The sequence below is a fragment of the Centrocercus urophasianus genome, unplaced genomic scaffold (assembly GCF_019232065.1).
Source record: "Centrocercus urophasianus isolate 14NV4802_14NV808 unplaced genomic scaffold, USGS_Curo_1.0 seq_11, whole genome shotgun sequence".
NCBI lineage: Eukaryota > Metazoa > Chordata > Aves > Galliformes > Phasianidae > Centrocercus > Centrocercus urophasianus.
Genome location: NW_024884253.1, coordinates 58,144,451 through 58,168,515, shown reverse-complemented (window position 1 = coordinate 58,168,515; position 24,065 = coordinate 58,144,451). Strand labels below are relative to the sequence as shown.

Sequence of the window (24,065 nt, the reverse complement as noted above, 5' to 3'; positions counted from 1 at the left end):
TCCTGTCCTCTCCACTCCTTCTATGAAGTTCCAGAATAACAGAACTTAAATTCAGATGAGAACGTTTGATCTTTAAAAATGGCCACATTCCAGCACCATATATAGTGCATACTGGGGACTAGTGGGAGAAAAGGCAAATTCCCTTCTGACAAAGAAAGCATTATTGAAGACCAAAACTGGTTTTAAGATACAAAGAATGACAAAAAAGGTAAATATTTTAGTTAAGGAAAAAAAGGAAATTTTGAAGAACCAGCAACTGCAAAAGAAGTATTACAAAATTCATAACACTGAAGAGGCAGAATCTAAAGCTGCAGTGCTGCTGAAACAACCAAAGAGACGTATAGAAGAACATGTTACTGTCAAAATAAACTTGAAGCTAATGACCAGAAATATTCTGTAGATACTTAGAGCAAAGACATCAGCACCATGATAGAGAAACTAAGTATTATTTTTGGATGGTGGAAAAGTTCAGTGTCATCCATCAGCAATGTGAAGAAACAGTGTGCAAATACAGTGATGTGATTAATCAAAGAGAAGTGCAGTTCACATATCAAGATGTGCACAGTCTGAGAAAACTAGAAATCACCAGGAAGAGGTAGTATCTACATTTATTAATAACATAATGAAACAAAATTGCCCCCTGAGCTCAGAATACCTTTACAAGAAAGACAGAGGGAAAAAGCAGATCCAACTGGACATCTTCTGACTATGCTTGTTAGAAGAAATGTGAGAAAGGTTTGGGGGATATAATTTAAGAGTATTAATAACTAATATTGGCTCACCTGATACAATGTGAATCTCATTATTTGAATCAAGAGAAAATCTCTCAAGCAAATTGAAGATTAGAGATGTCAGAGAAGGAATACAGAAGCAAAGAACTATCTAAATGTGATAATCATTATAGAGACGATTGCTTATGAGAAAATAAAATCTTGTACACCTGGCAGGTCATGAAAAAAAAGATAATAGCTTTTCTTATTATTGGATGATGAAATGGCACTGAAAATAATTAGTGGTTATTTTTTAATACATGCACAAAGGAAAGTATGTATTGTACTCAGACAGGGTACCAATAGAGAGACAAGTTAAGAGTGAAGAACGGAACTTAAAAAAACACCCTCCAGGCTTTGTGTCTTTCACTACCGTCCATGACCCCATTGCTGCTTGATTGCAAAGCTAAGATCTGTGAGGAAGCGACAGAAAAGGGAAGGCCAATTCTATGCACATTTTGTATGGACAACCTGAGTGAATGATACCAAGGGTTTAATGAGAGTGAACGAGACCACAATTAAACAGAATAAATGTGAGACAAAAATAGTCATTTGTTCAAACAACTTATAAGTTAATTTTGGATGAAACAAGCATGGTGCATTTTACAGTATTAAAACACTCTGCACAAATTTCCTAAGCATAGAATATGAAGGCAAGAATATCCTCTGATCACAATATAAAACAAGTTATACATTCTAGACAACTTCTAAAGAATTACAAATTCTTCAAGAGGAGCAAAGGAAAAAAGAAATCACTATTTGGAGGATTCAGGAAATACCTTGTAAAAAATAGCTTAATATCCATATTACAAATATGGCAAAACTATGTAAGCTACGCACGTATCCAACATTCAATTGCTATTCCAAACTGAGAACAAAATTCTAAGGAACTAAATAAAACTTGACATTAGTTCAGTGAATCCGCTTAAATCTGATGTGAAGGAAAAGGGAAAAGGATGGAGAACAATCCACGGTGTAGACTATAGGCATAGATCCAAGGTGCTAATTATTAAAATTATTAAATCGATAGTTGCTAATAATAATTATACACTTGTCTGATTTTATTTGCTATTTATCATAGTTATTTATTTTCTTATGTGCTACTAAACAACAACGGGAAAACTAGAAAGCTGACTTTGTCCTGAAACAAGTTCCATAAATAAATGATGAATATACTCCCACTGGGAATTGCTCAATAGGCATGTGAGAGAAAAGGGATATACAAGCATGAACGGCTAGAAAAATAACTCTATGGGGAAAGATGCTAAATAAAAAAGAAAAGTTGGAAATTCAAATAGTTTGCCAGGAGGGGGAGGAAAAGAGAAGTTCTAAGCTGAATGATTACAGCTATTTATAGAAGACATATTAAATGTAACATGAATTGTAGAATAGAATAGTGTAAATACTGCCAAGGTCCCAAAACCATTGGACATGCCCTAAGTAAAAGCACTGGTATCTTCCTCTAATCTACCGAGGGGGGAGAGGACTTTCTGATAGCTGTTCTGTGTCAAGGTGGCTCATTCGGCAGACTGTGCTATTTGCAATATAAGTATCTGATGTAAGAATAATTTAGATGATCAACCCAAACAGTCTTCTAGAACGCTGTGAATAAATTTAAGAGCTTTTTAAAATGCTTGACATTTAAACGTAAGAAAGAAGCACAATAAAACACATACACAAAACATCAAACAGCTGCATCAAAAGAGCATATACCTCATGGGGGTTGTAATCTGGAGGTAACTTCTCCAGCATCTCATCAGCAAGGCGCTGCACCACTGCTTCTCGGGTCTCCCCTCCTCCACTGCCGCTGTCTTTGGGCTGGATGCTCACTACTGTATTCAGTGTCTCATTTGCAAGGTTGGTTTGGTAAGTTATATCTGCATTGGGGTGCAGACCAAATACCTTAAAGTAAAAGGGAAAAAAAATAGGGGAAAAAATGCATTTTTTCTTCTAAATTTTATCAGTGAAAGAACCCACTGATACTGATGAACAAGGAAGAAAATCCACAGCCCTATAAAATAATAGAGAACCAATGGAAGTACATCCATTTAACTGGCCAAGAAGCAAGCACAAATTATACAGAAACATTAACATAGGTTAAATCTACAACAGCATTTTCATTCAGATGATGAGAGTGGTTTTGAATTATCTGGTTATCACCATATACCAGGGTTTACACCATACTGTGCACAAACTGATTCCTTTTCACTGGATCAGCCTAGAGCTTGCTGGGAATGTGCCATGTGCAAACGCTGACCCTTCACCGCTACCTTTTCCTCTCAGTAGATCTATTACTTTTGTACCACGTCAAGTAGATGCCCCTATCAATCAGACCAAGTGCCATTTCTGATGCATTTTGTTTCACTCATTCTCTTAGGCTTACAAAGCATGGAGCTCAGAGAATAGAAAACAGCTCACAGTTTAAGGACTTATAGATTTTATGACTGGTGATAATATTTAGGACATTTTATGTTTTGAGCTATTTTTGGTTCAACTCTCCTATTCTTTACTTCTACTCCTTTTGAAATTGAATAATTTTATTTAAGATAGAGCTAGCACAGAATTACTGCAAAGCTGCCCTTTGTTTGAATGATAATGGCTTTCTCAGAAACCTCGGCTGAAATATCAGTAAGTCTGTAATTGTCAGGTTGATTGCAGCTTTTCTCCAGGAGGAATTGGATTGTGACTTATTTCACAAGCCCTCACTGAATTATAGCTATTAATTACCTCTAACAAACTGAGCCACTGATCCAGCAATGAGGAAGCTTGCCCCTAAACCAAGCTCCGAAGCCAAGCAACATGGTTCTCATGTTTTGTGTTTTTGTACATAATATTAGAACTAGCATCTTCTAAAAAGACATTCCTACTGATAAATATGTACACACTCTGAGTACGGAGGAAAAAGGGCCCTGTGCAGTATTTTTATATTTAGAAATCTAGAAAGTCAGAGGACAGGGATAGAAGTGGCTGCAACAGTGTCAAAGCTAGCAAAGCTGCACTGATTTACACCAGCTGTGGAACTGACCCTTACAGCAGCACAAAGAACACAGTGCAGACCTATAACTGCCCAAGAGAGAAAGTGGGATCATAAATAGCATATAATTATTTTCCTGGCAGGATTTAACACATTTTACAGACAGCGGTACCTCAATCTGTATATTTAGAGACACAAAAATAAAAAATATCAATACACTTTATTTCACTCATTTTTTATCAGCATGCAATGATACACAGTTGAAGATATGCGGTTTTCTGCTTCTGCTCTTGCAGAATAAGGCTTTGTTTGGTTGGTTTTGTTCCGGCAGATTATATGGCAATGCTATTGCCCAAGTTAGAAACACAACACTGCTATAGTGAATGTAAATTGCTGCAGTGCTAATCCAAGGGCTAATTTCATAATTGGCATAATATTGACAAAGACAGGGGTGTTAAAAGCAAAAAACCCTCTGGTCCTAGGTGTTCATGAGGGTGACGCATAAGGTATTGAGAAATCAGAGTAGCAAACCAACGGGTGGACCAGTGTCCTGTAAATTAATCAAGAAATAGAATTTCTCATTTTCTGTGATTCAAAACTTGGAATTTTGATTTTAAAAGGGATGCTAGATTCTGCATTTCAATTGGTTGATTTTTATTTAGCCTGATAAAACCTCAAACCCAAATGCTAATACTCTACACCCCTCTGAAATCAAAATCATTTTCAAAGGGATTTCTGAGTTCAATAGCCTTCTTCAGAAGTCAGTGTTTATGCTGATCAGAGGTTGAAATTTCATCAAAAGAGCAAAGATGCTGTAATCAGACTTATTCACTCTTTCTTTTTCAACCAAAAATAGAAAAGAGAGGAAATAAAAGATACAGTGCTTTTTTATTGTGCTTTGACTAGCACAATATCCTTTGTGGAACAGAAGACCAGTAGCTTAAGGGGTTAAAAGTTTCCATGAGCAATTTTGACAGATTTTGGAATGACTGAAGATTGTAGTCATGTTCCTCCTAACCTGTGACAGCTATAGGAGAAAAAGATGTTTGCATTCTTGGACTTGATCCAATTTACATAAAAGTCAATGGTAAAAGGTGTCTCTCTGTCAGCACAGATGCCCTTGCATCTGCTATCACTACCTTCAAAGACTCAAACCTTTTCAAGTTTGTTTTATGAGCGTGGATTGTTCTCAGCCTCCTTTCTAGCACATTATCAGTAATAGAAAATCAGTTTTTTCTATTCAATCCTGCCTATTTAATTTTAATAGAACTTACCCATAAAGGCATTTATCAACTTAATAGCAATGAGACAGAAACTCATAACATTCATTTCCATTTCAATTTTAGCTACCTGCAACACATGTAGCTATGTTAGAGAGAGCAGGATGTCCCAGTTCTGCAACTAATGTGGCCAGTGCAGTATATACACACTGCATCTTGTATGTAGGTCACTATGAAAGTAAATTCTATTTATTTTCCATGGAAACTACAACAGATACAAAGAGCACAATAACACTATTTGAAAGCAACACTATTGAAAAGAGTCTGACTCCATCTTCTTTACACCTTTCAATAGGTATTTAAACGTATTGATAAGATCCCCCATGAGCTTTCTCTTCTCCAGGCTAAAGGGCCCAGCTCTCTCAGCCTTTCCATTGTATGAAAGACGCTTCAGTCCATCATACTCACAGTCCTGTGTTGAACTCACTATCTTGCTCAGGCGGATCAGAGCACATGAATGCGAGGTTTTTTTCTGAGTGCTTGAAGAAGGCTTTACCTATTTTGTCTTCCTAATTAGCAGACCTATAGCAGACACCGACTACAATTGCACTCACGCTGGTCTGCCTGTTAATGCTGCCTATACATTCCCGGCTCCACAAAGTAATTTCTCTGACAAAAACTCTCTTTAATACTTCAAAACTTTTTACCTCGGGTGTATCAATCACTGGCAATTGCTCTATGTACTGGAGATAGTCTTCAACTGTTTTCCCTCTTGGAATCACGTAATCTTTGTAGAAACAAAATCTGTCGCTAAACATATGCTCTCCAAACCACACTCTCGCAAACGTATTCAGCAGAGCTTTGTCGAGGTCATCAGTTACACGGCCTCCGTACTGTACTTCTCCAAGCATATAGCGAACACAGCTCCAGTTCACTCCGCGCTTAATGTCCATGTCATCCAAATGATTCTGAACAAATTGCACACTGGCTGTGAAGTCTGCCTGATTAAATTCATAAGGAATGTTCCAGCCCAGTGGACCAAACTTTCTTCTTTCCTGCAAGATAGGTAGAGTTAGAGATAAAAGGCTTATTGTAATTTTGGAGAATATGTTGAGTGTAAAAGAACACATAAAATATGCTGGGGCTGCATTCCACTAACTCTAAAAAATGATTCTTCACATAACACACACGAGTCCAAATGCTTGATTAATTACCTAGTAGTTAAATATTTTTCTTCATTTATCATCACAGGTAGAGACAAATAAACAAAGAAGAGAAATATAAACATTTTCACAAAGAAAAGAATTCCCCTTTTTAAAGTGGTCCATCTGTGAGTCTAGAACTGTCATTTTTGAATTTCAGAAATGAAGGTACTGTTTTAGGAAAGGTCCAAACCACATTGGCCACGGTAATTTTTTATGGTTCTTTTTCTGTCTGGTCACATTCATAACACTGAAGTCCCTGCATGGTCCTGCATGGGCAGGAAGCAAAAACTGCTTCTTACCTAATCATTTACAGATGCAGCTAGCAGTGTGTGGCTCTTAAGGCAGTGTCTGATATTCACACAGTCTAAATTTCCACCAAGAAGATGACTCAAAGTCAAGTACGCTTCAGGCTGCCATTTGGACCACAATGTTTGTATTGATTTGCTAACACAAACTTTACATCTAAATATATTGTCCATTCACTAACAGATGCATTCACAAATGAACATGGCTTCATGACAGAAGAATATGAAATAAGATTTGAAACCTGAACAGTCGTGTGAAGAAACGCTACAGCATATAGTAATGGCTTCCACTGTGGCATGTTGCTCACTTCTAGGTGATCCTGAGTGATAGTAGAGTAAGTTCTTTTTAAGCTAGCTTTCACACCTAGAACATAAGCATAAAAATGCAAAAGATGAACAAAAAAAAAAAAACTATGGAACCAATAACTCCAACTTCTGTTAAACAGGATTCACTCCTCCATTTTACAGTTTCATCTTCTATGTAGCTTCAAATAACCCTTCTGTAGCAACAATCTTTTCAGCTTGGTCATGCCAGGCAATGTTCAACTACATTTTGTTTCAGGTAGAAGACGATATACCAAATTGTATTAAATTCTGGCACACAGAAGGAATTACACGCAATTTACACTTATTCTAAATGTTACCAGTCACAACTGAAATACAAACATAACTATTCAGTGGCGAACAATAGAAAAGACACCTAACATATAAAATGAAATACAGCACTGAACATCCAAGAGTGTTTCAATAAACACATAAAATGAGTCTCTCATTAGCCATACAACACCAAGCATGAGTTATTCACACCCTATTATGATAGCTTCCACCTAACCAGCTTAACACAAATCTAAAAAGATGGATTTCTAGTGCAGTAAATAGAATACTGAGGTCACAGTACTTCCAATGATAAAATAAAAACCCTTATGCTTCTTTCCTACTTCACAAAGATCCTGTAGAACACTATTCAAGGAAACACATTTTCAACATGTATCAGTATAAAGCTCCAAAATTAATAGGAATTCATCAAACTAAGCGTCTTATCACAGCATGCTATGAGCATAGCAGGACAGTATCAGAAAACTACAACTGTTTATATTTCATCCTGACTTAAATTGTTACCCCAGGCATATTTCTGTTATTAAATGCAAGCTGTAAATTGGCTATGGCCTGGATTATAAAACTGCCTCTTGGAGTTATAAGCCGTTATCATTTGATAGGATTTATGATTTGAATGATAAGGAGGGGTCACAGCACAATCAAAAATATGCTGAGTGCTGAATAAAAAAGGGTGGAGGAGAAGACAAAGAGATGAGAAATTTTTATCAAGAGACTAACTGCTCTTGAGAATGAGGTATGTACACTGAAAGAGGATGCCTTTCACTCCAATCAAACACTTTGGTTAGAAACCTTACTAGTATGCAAAGGATGAATACTGAAATAAGAGTTTTAAGTGACTGAGGGATTAAATTTGACCTTGGATACAAATTTTCAGCCCCCACTGACTTCATTAACTGAAATCAGTGCTAACATGCATATAAATGCAGGGCAAGTTAATGCATTACACAGTCAAAGATGAGGGAGTTACAAGACAGAGTAAGTGTTAGGATTGAGGATTCATTCTGCTAGAGTTCAAAACATGAGGGCTGCTACTTTATCATGTTGGCCTGCTATAACAGGGAAGGATGTTGGTGTATGGCAGTAGAGGTTGAATCTTCTCACCAATACTCCAATATTGCCATGTGACAGATGGCAACAGAGGGGCAGTCTGACAGAATGGTGTCTGACACAGAAGTGCATGTGAAGCAAAGTTGTGTCATTGAATCCTCCATGCAGAAAAAATTGCACCCATTGACATTCATCAGCACTTGCTGAACATTTATGGAGATCCAACAGCGGTCATGATGTGAACATGGTGAGGTAGTGGGTAGTGCATTTCAGTGGTGGTGACAGAGACATGAAATACAAGCCACCTTCTGATGGTGTTGAATATGTTGAAAAATAGTGTTTTATAGCTGAGATTTTGCTCTATCAAATAGTGTTATTTTGTTTTTTTATCTGTTGTAGTTTCCATGGAAAAAAATAGGAGTTGTTACTTTCAAAGTGACATGCGCAAATACAGCCCTTCCCCATCATATACAATTAGCAGCATGGTAAATTGCTCCTATAAATATAAAAATGACATCTGCAGCTAGCAGCGTAGTTTGAGTAAGAGAGGGGCAGTCAGCAGTAGGACAGCTATCAATTAGAGACTAAGATGGATTATCTCATATCAGACAGAATCACGCCATACAGGTGAGGCTGGAAGGGGCCTCTGGAGGTCACCTTGGCCAACACTCCTTCTCAAAGCTGGATCAGCCAAAGCTTGTCACTCAGAACTTTATCCAGGTGGGTTATGAGGAGGGAGAGTTTAAAAAATCTGAACAGACTGTTCCAGTCTACAGAGACCATCCTCACACTTGTTCTTTTTTCTACTGCTATACAGAAATTGCCTGGATTTCTACTTATGTCCATCACTTTCTCTCTTCCACTTGGCACCAATACAAAGTCTTGCTGTTTTCTTTACTCCCTCCCATCACATGTATAAATGCATTGATGAGCTGTCTCTGAACCTTCCCTTCTCAGAATTAAACAATCATAGCTCCCTCAGCCTTTCCTCATACGTCAAATGCTGTAGTTCATTCAGTATCTGAATATGACCCCTCACTTGACTTCCTCATGCTGGAACAACATGTTCCAGTATGTCCATGTTTTCTGCACTGAGAAGCTCAGACCTGGACAGACCACTCCAGATATTCTTTCAGCATGTTTACAGTACAGAAGTATCACCTCCCTCAGCCTTCCAGAAATGATCTTCCTAAAGCAGCATAGTACTGCTGCAGGCCATCTTTGCTCCAAAGGTGTACTGCTGGCTCATGTTCCACTTTATATCCATCAGGAGCTCCATGTCCTTCTCTGCAAAGCTGTGTTAACAGCTGCATGGACCCGTCGTGTATATGTGTATGGAGTTCTTTCTCTCCAGTGGCATTTCCCTGTGCTGAAGTTCAACAGATTTCTGTTATCCCATTTCTCCAGCCTGTCGGCCTCCCACTGAACAACAACATGACCATCTGGTATATCAGTGCTTTCTTACTGTTTTGTATCATCTGTATATACTTGTTGAGAGTACACTCTCTCGCACTGTCCAGGTCATCAGTGAAAATGTAAAATATTAGTGGCCCCACTATCAACCCCCAAGGTCCAGCTCTCCAGATGGATTTGTGCAGCTGACCACAACATTTTGAGCCTAGCACTTCATACCTCATTGCACTCAACAACCTCCTGAAGGGAGGTTGTGGTGAAGAGGGATTTGACTTCTTCTCCCAGGCAACGAGCAGGACACGGGGTAATGGCCACAAGTTATATCAGAGGAGGTTTAGATTAGACATAAGGAGGAACTTTTTCTCTCAAAGAGTGGTCAGGCACTGGAATGGCTGCCCAGAGAGGTGGTGGAATCGCCGTCCCTGGCAGTGTTCAAGAAGCGTCTGGATGACGTGCTGCATGATATGGCTTAGTGCTTGTGGTGGCAATGGTGATGAGGAGACGGTTGGACTAGATGATGTTATAGGTCGTTTCCAACCTTGTGATTCTAAAATTCTATGATACAATTTTCAGTCTACAATTGTGAAATCTCCACTTCATTAGTCTGTCTCTAAGGATTCTATGGTCGGTAGTGTCAAAGCCTTTTTCAAGTCAAGATAACAACACTCTTTGCTGTCCTTCATTCAGTAAACCCATCATCTCATCATAGAAAGCCAGTAGGTTGGCTATAGTCTCAAACATTAGTAAGTAATAAATGGCTTATGGTTTCCTGACAGCCACAGAAAAGCCAAGTACACCAAGAACAGATATTGTTCATTATCTTCATCAGTTGCTTGAAAAAGGAGACAAAAGGCAACAAATTTGCAGATAATAATAAAGAGTGGTTGACATACTAAATAGCGGAGAAGCAATTCAGATGGATCTTTAGAGCGCTGAAGACTTCACAAACAGGACCTGAGTGAAGTTCAACAAGAAGTGAAAAGTCCTGCATTTGTGGCAGAACAATCCCATACATTTGTACATCCTGACATCTGACTGCCTGAGTCCTACTGATAAGCATCTCAAGGTTATTGCAGATGCCTGGTCTGCTAACGAACTCACAGAAAATGAGGCAAATCAGATAGCAGGCAACCTAAAAAGGAGCATAGCCAGCAGACCGAATGAAGTCATCATCACTTTCTCCTTAGTAATGATCAGGCTTCCCCCCTCAGAAACAATGTCCACTTTTGGCATGCAAAATAGATGTGGAGAAACAGGAGAAACCTATAAATGTGGCTTGGAGCTAAGAGTGCATGACCTGCAAAAACAGATATGTAAAGAACAATTTAAACTGTGAATACTGAAGGGCAGCAGTGTGTGCATACATGAGACAGTGCCTGCCCAAAACTGGTTCTTCAGTAAACCCCTGTATTCAAGATCCACCAGAAGTTCATATTTACTCTCTTGTTGGTTGCAGAAGCTAAAGGGTGATCAACAAATACTTGAAGGGCAATCACAGGGATGCTGGGATCAGACTCTTTGCAGCAGCGCCAGATGACGTAAGAAAAAGCAACAAGCCACAGCTACATACTGCAATGTGGGACACTGAGGTCAAGTGTTCAGAAGTGTCCTTCAATTTCATTGCCCAGAAGAGTACAGGATCAGTTCTCCTCTGCATCCTTTGGTAGGGTCAACAGGATGGCAAGAAAAGAGTGGCAGCATGCACTAAGTTTAAGAAAGTTCCACTGTCAACATTCATAGGGTCTACCCAAACAACAAAACACAATCAATTTATGTTACAAAACAAAGTCAATTTTCTCCCCAAAAGAATTATGCTTTACAGAATGCAAGACCGACTTACAAAGTACTGTATTTAGCTCTTTGAGAGAATAAAGACTAAAACATAGTGTGGATTTCAGTGATACAGAGAGGAAATAAAATTAAGCCCCCTTTTCTACACTCCCCCAAGAAAAGCATGGTTTCCTACCTTGAGGTGGTTCGTTAGTAAATTTGATGGATGACTGTAAAAGATTAATAGGAAACTCTGGGTGAGCCTCTGTAGTTATCCAGGTCCTGAAACCTTCGCTCATTGATTCTGTTGTTGAGATGGTGTCCATTAATTCATTAAGAAACAGTAAGCCAAGGTGGCAGTTCTGTAGAAGGAGCCATCCTCCATCTTGTATGCATTGATTTAACAGGCGCCTTGCATGGACTTCCTGGCCCTGACCCATCGAAATGGCACGACAGGGAATGTTCTGGAAAGTAAAAAATTTTTATTTTGAATTTTTTAAAATATCGTTCTTTGCAATGATTGGCCGCATGATTTACTGCTTCTATAAGCCAATAGCGACACTGTGCCACAAGGAAAACCACTAACATCAATGGGAACTGATCATATCAAAACAGAGAAAAAAGAAAAGCATAAGATGAAAGAAGACCTCAGGAAGGTATTTGAAAAAGAAAAACTGGCCAGGTTGTTACTAGGACTATACAATTCTGTAAATAAAATGCAGGAAAAACTCCCTCTTGCTTATATTTCTTACTGTCCTTATTTGTTAATAAGCGATCCCCTGACTTAGGTTGGCTGCCTGGCTCCTAACCAGGAAAATTAGAGTTCTCAAATTCACTTGAATACATTATTCCACATACATTCTAAATACAGGTGGAGTTGGAGGCAAGAGAATTGATGAAAAGACTTAGCTTCATGAAGAGTTTCCAGCCCAAGACATACAGCTGACTATCCCTCATGCCATGAGCTTTGAGCTTCATAAAGACTTACCCGCCTGGACATATCTTCATCTGGCTAAAAGCTGCAAAGGTTAATGTTAGGTTTTCCTGCTATGGACTGCCATTGTGAAACAAAACTGAAGGAAGAAAGTCATCCAGTTCTAAACAGTGTGGATGAGGCTGTAGGAAAGAAAGTTTAACCATATGGACACAGGGTGTGATGGGTCATTTCACCTTAGGGTCAGAGAACAGATCCTGACCTGATTTTACTTAATTGCATAAACACAGCTACTGTGTATGATCCTCCACATCCTGGAAAAAGATTTAAGAAGAAAACACCAAAGATTAGAAAGTAGTTATATCCTGCTCTCAGATCAGTATAAAAATGAAACTCCGGCCAAAAGAAGGAAAACTAAACAGTGTGAAACAAGTAAAGCTGAATAAGCTGTGAAGCCACATGTAGAAGAACAAAAACCTTTTTTCTAAGGAATATCTGAGTACAGCCAGCAAGCCTGTAAGTCAGACGCTACCACCACCCCTGCAGACTGCACAGATATTCAGCTAGTTCAATATTCCTTAATGCATCTGCTCATAATTTGCTCCTCTAAGCAATGTTACCTCTCAAATGTACACTCATTAAAGGTTATAGAAACATCAAGAGAAGGAAAAAATATTTTTTCACTACAGATTGTTCTTCTTCTATTCCTTCTAAAAGACTTTTATCAAAATGTTCGCCTACAGAATGTTTCTGTAAATAGTGAGTCATACCAGTATATCAGTGTCATCTTAATGCTAATGAAATTACTATAATTTTAGTCATCCCAGTGTCTCTAACAGTTTTTCTGAAGGTTCTATGCATCAGTCCCTACATAAAAAATAAATAGAATAACAATTAAAATATCTAGTAAAAATGCTAGGTGTTGTGAATTTCATTTTTTAATTCAGAAGGTTGAATTTTCACTCCAAGTTCAAGTGAAAGCACTGGGGACATAAATCCAACTAGTTTTAAAATAGATCTAGCTAGCTTTATAAGGGTGATTATATAGCTCAGGAGTCACAGCTAATGTTTCCATTTCTTTGAGAAGTGGTCATCTGAAAATAAAATTTTAGAGTGAAAGATAAATTCTGGTTATTAATTTGAACACTTCCAACTGTAGATAATTGTTTTATGTTGTTAATATCATTTTCAGCCTGATTTATTATTATTCTATCTATGCTTCCTTAAAACATGAAAACATTTTAAGACTGCCCACGGCAATACATTCTCAGAATGACAAGAAAACCTGTTTTCTTGACAGCCAGAATTAGAGAACACTTTCTATGAGCATTTGCCCCAGACTGACTAAGATCTTTCTTAGGATTTGACAGAACTGGAGAGTGTTTTGTTCGCCCCACTGCTGACTTCAGTGACTCCAACTTAAGCGACCAGCTGACTTCAAGAGACTCTGTAGGGAGTTTAGCACACTTCACTCCTGACCAGTGGGATAGAAAAGCTCAGCTCCTGGATGGAAGACAGAGTTACATTCCAATCATGTGCTCTGAAATGCTTTCAGAGGCACCACTCTTTATTGATTACAAAAAATAACTCCTATCAGAGAGAGCATAAGTACCTATCTAGGAAACTGATTTGCAGGATATGCACGTTGAAGGGCAAAATAGGTGACAGAAAACACCATTACAAAACTGATACTCAAATTGGTATTCATGCCATAGGCCATGAAAAAACAAACAAACAAACAAACAAAAACAACAAAACAGACTCCAATCAGAAACAACTAACATATAAGGGACTCAAAAATTGTTCATTTCCAAGCTATTAATATTCTTGCAGTCAGTATTTCATGAATAGGAAAAATACTGTTCTTCCAACACACTGCTTCCACTAAGTCTAAAAATCCTGCTGATCCAACTACCTTTTTACCTACATTGATACATTGGCTGGTTCTCTGGTTTTGGGACAAGGGTCATGTCAACAACCTGATCTAAGATTCCAAACATTAAGCACTGATGGCAGAGTTAGATCCTAACTTTAAACATTCCATATAACAATCAGATAAATAAAATAAGAGAAGCCTGGTTTTCGAGGATGAGCACCTGAACTTGCTAATTAATAACCCAGAGATTTGTTGCCGTTCTCACTTTTGCCAGTGAATTTTACTAAGCGTGTAAAAAATTCTGCACCTATAAATGAAGATACATTCTATCAAGGAGGAAAAGTTATGGAGAGCAACTGTGAATAACTTATTCTCAGGACAATTATATTTGCATCTACAGTCTACACTGTGAATTATAAAACACAAAGCATGGAGTGCTGTAAGAAATGTTGAATTTATCCTTCAAGTGAATTGATGGATAGGGTCTCCAAAATCATTCTGTCTATCTCTAAATTTTTATATTGCTTATTTATATTTCTGTTCTTCCTATAACTGTCTTTACTGTGATCTCCTGCAGTGAATGGGATGCAGCGCACACCGCAAGTAATGCTTTGTTCTTATAGCTAAGTTTTTTCACTAAGTAATGGACTGTCCTGGTCTGCTGCATGAAGACAGGGGGCTGATTGGAATAAAACACCCAGAAAAAGCAGGAAAGTAATGTTTTCATTTCCTCAGAATATTCATGTTGGCTACTGGTCCAAAATTAACTTGCAGAAAACATTGTATGAATAAAAATTTCACCAAAAGAACAGACATAAAACATGGAAATAACATTTCTAGTTCAAGAGACATTTTATATGACTTTATCAGCTCTAGCAAACACAGTTTAGAATACCTTTGATTTTGCAAGACGTTCTATATTTTCAGTGGGGTCAGACCCCACTGATAAAAAGCATGTCAGAGGTGTTCGACAGTCACTTTCTGACCACATTGCTTCCATTTCAAGTATAAATCCTTCTGCGTATTTCACACCAAGGGATTCTGCAATGTAGTGTCGAGCCTGAAAAACAAATCAGAACAAAACAAAGCTACCAAAACCATAAATATTTTAATTTACTGGGTCGGTAGATAGCCAAGTGAAAGAGCTGCTTGTTACCTGCCCCATTGGCTCCTCTAAGTAAGTATTGTTGACACTGGATCTACAGCATAGCAGAGTGGACAAATTTTTCAACTGTCTTACAGTCTTCCATATATATGTTGAAAATGCAAACAGAAGTTTCCCTATCCAGTGGTTACTCAATTCAAGTTTCTTATGCTTAGTATCTATTTCTACAAAAAATAAACACAGCTCAGACCGTAGTCTTAAAGGTCTCAGCCTTTTCTATGCCTCCATTTTCCTCTTTTCATGGACATTTCTACAAGGATTTCAAAGTTATAAAGGATTTCTAAGGTGTAAGAAAGACTTTTTAGAAAGACATGATTTTCCAACTGTGCAAACAACTAACTGAGGTGTGCATTATGGAAAGAAACACCCAAGATCAAAGGAGACTGAGCCAGATGCCAGATTCAAAAAAAATACATCCATCAATAAACTTTCCACTACTGTGACTTTTGTCCTACTGAAAAGAGGTGAAATGTTACAGTGTTTGGAAAGACAGTAGGGAAAGAAGAGATAAAGAATATAATAACAGAAAAGTACCTCCTCTTTCCTCAACAATTAAAATAATTACAGTATTTGAAACCACCATTCAGAGACATTCTTTCTCAAAGGTGGTCGTGCTGGATGATGTAAGTATTGCTGGATGAGCAGTAGCAGCTTTATTATTTTGGTCTGTTTAGATTGTGGAAAGTGAAGTTCCCACACTTCTCTCCTTTGCCTGCTGAAGTGTAGGAAAGGAAGAAGGATGGAACCATGTGGATTCTGTTGAAGAAAAGGTTTCTGAAAAAAAAGATAATGCCCCTAAATACGGTGTGCTATTACAACATACAATGTATGAAGCTGAGATATGGAAGAAAATCATAGAATCTTAAAATCAGAGAATCATAGAATGGCCTGGGTTGAAAAGGACCTCCAAGATCACCTAGTTTCAACCCCCCTGCTATGTGCAGGGTCACCAACCACTACATCAGAAGTGGTTGCAAAATCAGAAGTACTACTTTTCAGTGCAGCTGAAAATTTAAAAAAAAATAAATAAAAAATAAAAAATTATATCTTCTTTTTTTTCAACATAATTTAGAATTAGTAGTTATAGAGGAGATGCCACATAGCATAAACACCAAATGAAAGCATATCTTACTTGGGCAACGGTATGATCAGGGCACCAGCTACGGACAAGGAGAAGCTTATGGAATTGATCCAGTAAGCTGTCATACCCATCCGGAACGACAGCTTTTTCAGGTGCTTCTGCATCGAACCAAGCTTTCCAGGCCTTCTCATTCCCAACAATTTGTACCAGAAGTTCGTTAAAAGGGCACAAGCTAGACAACTGCACAAGATTGAGCCATGTCATGTCAAGGATCCACTTTTTTGGTTTCGGTTCCACAGAATTTAGATCCAAACTGGCACCTCCTGCAAAGCAAAATAATGATATGGGGAATACAATCAAACAAACAAAACATTGTTAAAGCAGAAAAAATAACTAGTAATCCAAAATGCTGATTTTTTTATTTGGGGGATAAAAATTTTTGTAAAACAGGATAGAGACCTAGAATTATGCATAGAAGACTTATTTAACGAACAATGAATGGTCTCAATGCCTCCCAAAGTTGATATCTCAGTATTGAGTTTCTTTTCCTCTATCTGGGAAGCTAGAGCAATACTTGTTCTATGATACTTAAACCCAAGTGTTCTGTTCAGATGTAGAAAGGATCCATGGTTAGTCCAGCCCCCTTTCACCTACACTACAGAATGACAAAGCACATGGTATACTCATTTCCAGGACTGCAACTTCAACAGCTCACCCACCACTCCACCATCATGCCCATTCGTACTTCGAATGCAGCTGAGTCAGAGTTGAATGTTAAGCTGGTGTTCAATGAGCAAGCTGAGATATTTGGATACAAGAGCCTGATTGAACTTATCTTCATTTGTGACCGTTCTTAGCTTATCTCAGAGACAGTGTCTGCCCCCACAAGAACTTCATAAGCTTAACAAAATTTTTATTTTGTCATTGTGTCTTAGCAGTGACATGCTCTGGTAGCATAATGTAGAGAAGGTGATACATAGCAATGTTTTACAATGTCCAAAAAATTTCTACTTTCCTTTCACAATCACACTTAAACATGGTACAGAGTACCCATGCCTTCATCTGCTTGCTCACCAGCAATCAAAACAGATTTTGCTGACTGTCCCCAAGTTAACAGGTGAAAGCTTGTGGCAACTCAAAAAAAAAAAAAAAAAAAAAAAAAAAGGCATGCAACGGAAAATTACATGGTCTTTTACAAAATAACAGCCTTTTTTTTCCCTGTTATCCAACACAAAACTGTTAAATAAACTCATTTTAGCATTATTTTGACAACAGTCTACGTTGCTTGTTTTGCAAATTTTATATTGTAAACTTCTCTTTTGCAATATACATGTATTCAGTCACCAGTTAAAAATCACCACTCCTAATGGATAGAACATAGTGCTAGTGTAAGCACAAAATCTGAATTTAGCAGTCCACAGACATATGCAAATAGGGAATATTTATGGAGAAATTACCTTTGATCAGTGTCTCAAACTCACTGTGTGAAATTTTCTTGGCCTGCAAATCAATCTTCAACGCCAGCAGCAGTGTAAACAGGAATCTGTGATTTTCATACAGCCCTCGAACTGTATACTTGAAGACTTCATAGGTGAGGTGCTCAATTATATACAACACCCTTTTTCCTGTGATCTGAGATTTCTGAGATCTTTCCACTGACAGGTCAAAAATGCCAAGAAACTGCCGTAAGGATGTTTGGTACATGACATTCACCAAGCTCATTTCCACAATTAGGAAATAAAGAATGCTACCACGACCAGCAACTGGCCGATACTCTTCACGTGCAGCATTGATTTTCACCTCTGTCTCCGCTGCTATGCTTAATTTTTCACTGACCTTAAAATTAATTGAAAAGACAATGCAGATTTAGTCATGTCATTTGTGATTTATACTGCTCAAGCAATAGGAAAAGGTCTTGATTAAGATCACATTGGTATTTTCAGTCAAGCTTTGTTGGTGTTTCAACAGAAGCAATTGTGTCTTCATGTGCTCAAACATCAAGCACAACATGATTTGATTCAAACGAACACGAATATAGGGAATTATCCAGGTAATAGTTTAATTTTGCAACATTTTTATAATGGACAACAATACAGTTTCTACTATTTATTACGAAGTACAATGCTGCATAGAAACTCTAAATTGGAAAGCAAAAACAGCAAAAATATCTTTCCAGAGATGCATCTGCAAGGTATTCAAAATTTACCTCTTCTGCTGTTGTTTTAGTGATTCTTAGGACTTCTATTAAAGACTCATCTTCAACCAAAGAGCCCTCTGTACTCGTTAGGCGAAAGAGTAGGTTATCTTCAAGCTCCTGCATTCTCCTCCTGTTAGATGTCACTTCCTCCATCAGTTTGACTCTTTCTGCCTCAAGTTCCTGTACTCAAAAAATCAAGCATTTTCATTAATTAATTAAAAAAAAAAACCTGTAAAATGACACAGAAAATTTGATTTAATGCATGACAGATTAGAGGGTTTCCTGCTTTTTCTATGAAATGCGGAATTATTATATGCTAGAGTGATTTATATGTATACCACATCTGTTTGATTAATGCTGCATACTGAGGAGTGAATATGCATCAGAATTACATGAACAAGCTTCCTCAGAGTAAGATGCACAAAGCACTGAAACTGGCTTCCAATGGGAAATGATAAAAGCCACATTACATTAAGTACTTAAAATTAAATCAGACAAAGGACTGAAAAATGCATTGTATGGACTGATTTTACATTTTAAGGAAATTGACTGGGTGGCCTATTCCATTTCTAATTTTTATCATCCTGTGACTTTGCAAGATACACTCCTCCACTGCTTAGAAAGCAGAAAATACTACAATTATTATCTATGTGATGTGAAATTTGTATGCAATTTCTACAAGACAGGCGATGGCAAGTGACAATAACAGACAAATCAACACAATGCCAAGTGAAATGAGGCATCTGCATTGCACAGTCCTACACAGCTTAGAGACACCCTTGCTAGGTGCTTTATTTAATCAATCAAGTCAACATTCCTGTAAGAAAAAGGCAGTTAATAATACCAGTCTGCCTAAACCTATGGCTTCGGTTTATTTTCATTCTTGTCAAAGTGACAAGTTAGAGAACAAGGAGATGTATGAAGTTATAGAGTACAGGGAATGCTCTCTTGTATTTCAGAGAGGGAGTGAAAAATTTCTTCACTCTCGCAAACCTCTTATTTGGAAATCTGTTTACAATATATTCTGAGGCTATAGAATGTAGCTCTGTGGAAGCTACAAATAAATGAGCCCTAAAAGAAGAGAATGACTAAAGCCTCAATCATTCAGTTTCTGCATTTTTTCCTTTTTCATTAACACACAAAAAAAGGTTAGAATTACACAATAGAACCAGTTCTGCAGAATAATTACATATGCATTTACATATGTGCTTAAATTCTATTTATGGCATGCTTATTTAAGAATAGGCACCCTACCCATTCTATTTGTAAGATTTTAAAGCATATCTTTCAAAAAATGAGCAAATATATCAGAGGCCAGGCTTTTGCTTGCAAGTGGATTTCATGACCACATTTGTAACATAAAGACTAGCTGCTCTGAACCCAAACATTGGCAGCAATTTATTTATCAAAGTAGAAAAAGATGCTGATGAGAATTTTTTTCCAAACAGTTAGAGGAGCAATCTTTAAAGAAAAAAAAAAAAAAATAAAACTTCTTTGATCATGTATTTCATTGATCACTGTAACAATCATTAAGAATGTCTCGGTCCCTTAAATCTATTACTTTAGCTCAGTGATCATGAATTTGTCTTCTTGTTTCTCATAGAAAACCTGCTTTTCAGATTCTCTGTTAATGCTCTGTCTTTTCTTCGAACAAAATTTATCAGAGCTCCCTTGGCTATCCATGGCAGAACATTCATTTCTTACTGAGACAGAAAAACCATGATTTCTTCATATCTGCTAAATGGAATGGTTTAATAAATGTGGATCACTTGCAAAGATGTCCCTGTGCAGTAATTAATGCTAATACTAAATAGTTACCCTTGCAGCTCCCTTCAGCTGATACACTGCACTGGATGAATATTTTTCAGTAAATAATTTCTAGCTTGTATTTCTTATATACATTCAGTGTGAATTCTGTAACAGTTTTGTCCAGGAAAAGAAAAACAATACGACTAAAGGGTACTCACACCACTTTTTATCTGAGCATTTAAAAGTAGAAGCTTCTCTGCAGGCCATGAGAAATCGCTTCTGTCTTGAAAAGACATTGAAACCTCCTTCTCTCATCAGAGATCTATAATCACCAATTGCCTGATGAGGAGGAGGAAGTTGATGAGACCTTCTATCAACAGTTGAAAGTAGCTTCATGACCACAGGCACTGGTTCTCATAGGGACTTCAATCACCCTGAATATGTGCTAGAAAAACAACATGGCCAGGCACACATAGCCCAGGAAGTTCCTGCAATGTGCTGAAGATAACTTTCTGATGCAGGTGGTAGAGCAGCCAATAATGAAATGTGTGCTGCTGGACCTTATTCTTACAAAGGACTGGCTGTGAATGTGAAGGCCAGGTGCAGCCCTGGTTGCAGTGACCATAAGATAGCAGAGTTCAGGATCTGACATGAAGAAAAAAGGCAATAAGTAGGGTTGCAACCCTGCATTTTAGGAAAGCCAGTAATGACTTCTTCAAGGACATACCTGAAGGTATCCCTTGGGTTAAGCATTGGAGCCAACTGCTGAATAAGGTAGGTGCCTTCTCAGATAATGAAGTATACTGAGAGGGAGGAGTTACTGAACACTCTTTTTTCTGCTTCCGTTTTTACTGCCAAGACTGCCCCTCAGAAATCCCAGACCCTGGAGATAAGAGAGAGGGTCTGGGGAAAGGAAAACTTTTTCTTGGTTGAGAATACACTCAATGCACTGAAATCCAAAGTCCCCAATGGGACATACCCATGAGCGCTAAGGAAACTTTCAGAATTGATTGCCAAACCACTCCCTACCATCTTTGAAAGGTTATGGAGAATGAGAGAGGTGACTGAGGACTGGAGGACTGCCAGTGTTGCACCAATCTTCAGAAAGGGTACTAAAGAGTACCCAGGGAACTAAGGCCAGTCATCTTCACCTCCATCCCTGAGAAGGTGATGGAGCAGCTTATTCTGGATGTTGTCTCCATCCAAGTGGCAGAAAAGGAGATTGTCAGGAGTAGTCAACATGGATTCACCAAAGGGAAATCATACTTGACCTATCCGACCATCTTGACAAGCTATGTTGTGCAGTCAAAATGCCTGAGGGTCACAATGCTATACAGAGACCGAGGCTCAAGTAGTGGGTCCAGGTGAACTTCATGAGGTTCAATAAATCTCAGTACAAGGTCTTGCACCTGAGTCGTGGCAACCCGCATTATCATTACAAACTGAAGGACGTAAGGAGGGAGCACAGACATGCAAGAAGGATTTGGGGGTACTGGTGGATATTAAATTGGACATGAGCCAGCAAGTATGCCTTCACAGCCTATGAGAAAACCAATTGTGTCCTGGGCCACATCAAAAGAAGCATAGCCAGCAGGTAATCCTGCCCTTTTACTCTGCACTTATGAGACCTCACCTGGCATATTGCAACCAGGTGTGGAGTCTGCAGTATGGGAGAGGCATGGACCTGTTGGAATGTGTCCAGAGGAGGGCCACAAACATAATCCAAGGGTTGGAACAGCCCCCCATGAGGACAGGCTGAGAGAGCTGGGGCTGTTCAGCCAGGAGAAGAGAAGGCTCTGGGGAGATCTGAAAGCAGTCTTTGAGTATCTAAAGGGGGGCCATAGAAAGAAGGGGAGAGATTCTTTAGCAAGCTCAGTGGTGATAGGATAAGGTAAAATAGTTTCAAACTAAAAGAGGGGAGATTTAGATTGGACATAAGGAAGAAGCTTTTTACAGTAAGGGTGGTGAGGCACTGGAACAGGTCATGTAGAGAGGTAGTGGAAGCCCCATTTTTGGAGACGTTCAAAGTTGGGCTGGATGGGACTCTGAGCACAGAGCCCTTCAGCCCAGATGTAGCTGAAGGTGTCCCTGTTCTTTGCAGAGGAGTTGGACTAGATGATCTTGAAGCATCCATTCCAACTCAAAAGACATTCTATGGTAACCTTCTATGTCATGACGAGCTGGGTAGATGAAGAGAGAGCAGATGATGTTGTGTACCTTGACTTCAGCAAGGCTTTTGATGCTGTCTCCCATAACATCCTCATAGATAAGCTTAGAAAGTGTGAGATTGATAAGTGGACAAGGTAAATTGAGAACTGGCTGGCTGGCAAAACTCAGAGGCTTGTGATCAGCAGCACAGAGATTAATTGGAGGCCTGGATGAAAGCACAGAGTCCACCCTCAGTAAGTTTGCTGATGATGCAAAGCTGGGAGGAGTGGCTGACATACCAGAAAGCTGTGCTGCCATGCAGCAAGATCTGGATAGACGGTAGAGTTGAGTGGAGAGGAACCTGATTTCAACAAGCGCAAGTGCAGAGCCCTGCATCAGAGAAGGAATAATCGTATGCATCAGTACAGGTTAGGGGCTGACCTGCTGGACAGGAGCTCTGCAGAGAAGGAACCTGGGTGTTCTGGTAGACAACAAGCTGATCGTGAGCCAGCAGTATGCCCTTGCGGTCAACAAGGCCAATGGTATCCAGAGGTGAATTAAAAAGAGCATGGCCAGCATGATGAGGGAGGTTCTCTTCCCTCTCTACTCTGCCCTGGTAAGGCTATAATGGGAGTACTCAGTTCAAGAAAGACAGAAGACTTCTAGAAAGAGAACAGTGAAGAGATACAAAGATCATTAGAGGCCTGAAGCCCCTTATGACGAGGCTTTTACTCCTAACAGGGCAGGAGTAAAGCAGATGGGGCCAGGTTCTTTTCAGTTTTGCCCAGTGACAGAACAAGGGGCGATGGGAAGAAACTGGAATATAGGAAGTTCCACATGAACTTGAGGAAATTTTTTTTACTTTGAGTGCTAGAGTGCTGGAACAAGCTGCCCAGAGACACTGTAGAGTCCCAGATATTCGAAACCTACCTTGACATTTTCATGTGTAACCTATTCTAAACTATTCTGTGCAAACCAAACTTTTTTTTTTTTTTTTTTTTAATTTGAAAGCAGCAGCTCTGCTAACCCAAAATTTGTTACTTTTTCTTTCCAAAAACACAATTACGAAATACTCATTTTGAAATATATAAGACATTCCATTTGTTATAAAATACAACTTCCATGCTTTCATTTTAATGGGAAAACAAGCAAATATTTCATGTTAGAATAACTGAACAATATTATGTATTTATTGGCTGGCTGCCACAGTAAAATATAAAATAATAAAAATGAAAAAAACAAACCACATCCACATTTGTCCCCAGTGTCTATGATGAATTGACCTCCAAGTTTTTGGGTAGTCAGTTAAATTAGAACATACAAAAAGAAATAGGAAAGACTTAAGAACAGGAATTGTTTTGGAGGATGTCTCAGATATTGTATTATGAAATTAAATTTCTGAGAAACACCTATGAGAAAATACTCTTTCTTATATTTGTTTCCATATAATCAATGGAAATCTGATTACAAGCAGGGTCAAGTCTGTTTTGAGGGCTCCTTAAAAATTTCATATCTTCTTGCAGCCTCGAGCTGGCTGGCAAAAGTAGTTTGAATTCATAAGCATTTATTCATTTAATTCAAATTAAGTTTTAA

The 24,065-nt window shown here is 38.4% G+C and overlaps 1 protein-coding gene across 1 annotated transcript in view; it reads right to left on the bottom strand.

Moving 5' to 3' along the window:
• Nucleotides 1-24,065, bottom strand: part of LOC122155083 (dynein axonemal heavy chain 5-like) — a 143,690-nt gene that overhangs the window by 22,111 nt on the left and 97,514 nt on the right. Inside the window, exons 65-72 of the mRNA XM_042808828.1 lie at nucleotides 18,585-18,755; nucleotides 17,836-18,214; nucleotides 16,430-16,701; nucleotides 15,028-15,192; nucleotides 11,519-11,786; nucleotides 6,717-6,838; nucleotides 5,672-6,019; nucleotides 2,484-2,672 (exon numbers count right to left, since the gene is read on the bottom strand). Coding sequence (XP_042664762.1) covers nucleotides 2,484-2,672; nucleotides 5,672-6,019; nucleotides 6,717-6,838; nucleotides 11,519-11,786; nucleotides 15,028-15,192; nucleotides 16,430-16,701; nucleotides 17,836-18,214; nucleotides 18,585-18,755 — 1,914 coding nt within the window. The remainder of the gene's footprint in view (nucleotides 1-2,483; nucleotides 2,673-5,671; nucleotides 6,020-6,716; nucleotides 6,839-11,518; nucleotides 11,787-15,027; nucleotides 15,193-16,429; nucleotides 16,702-17,835; nucleotides 18,215-18,584; nucleotides 18,756-24,065) is intronic.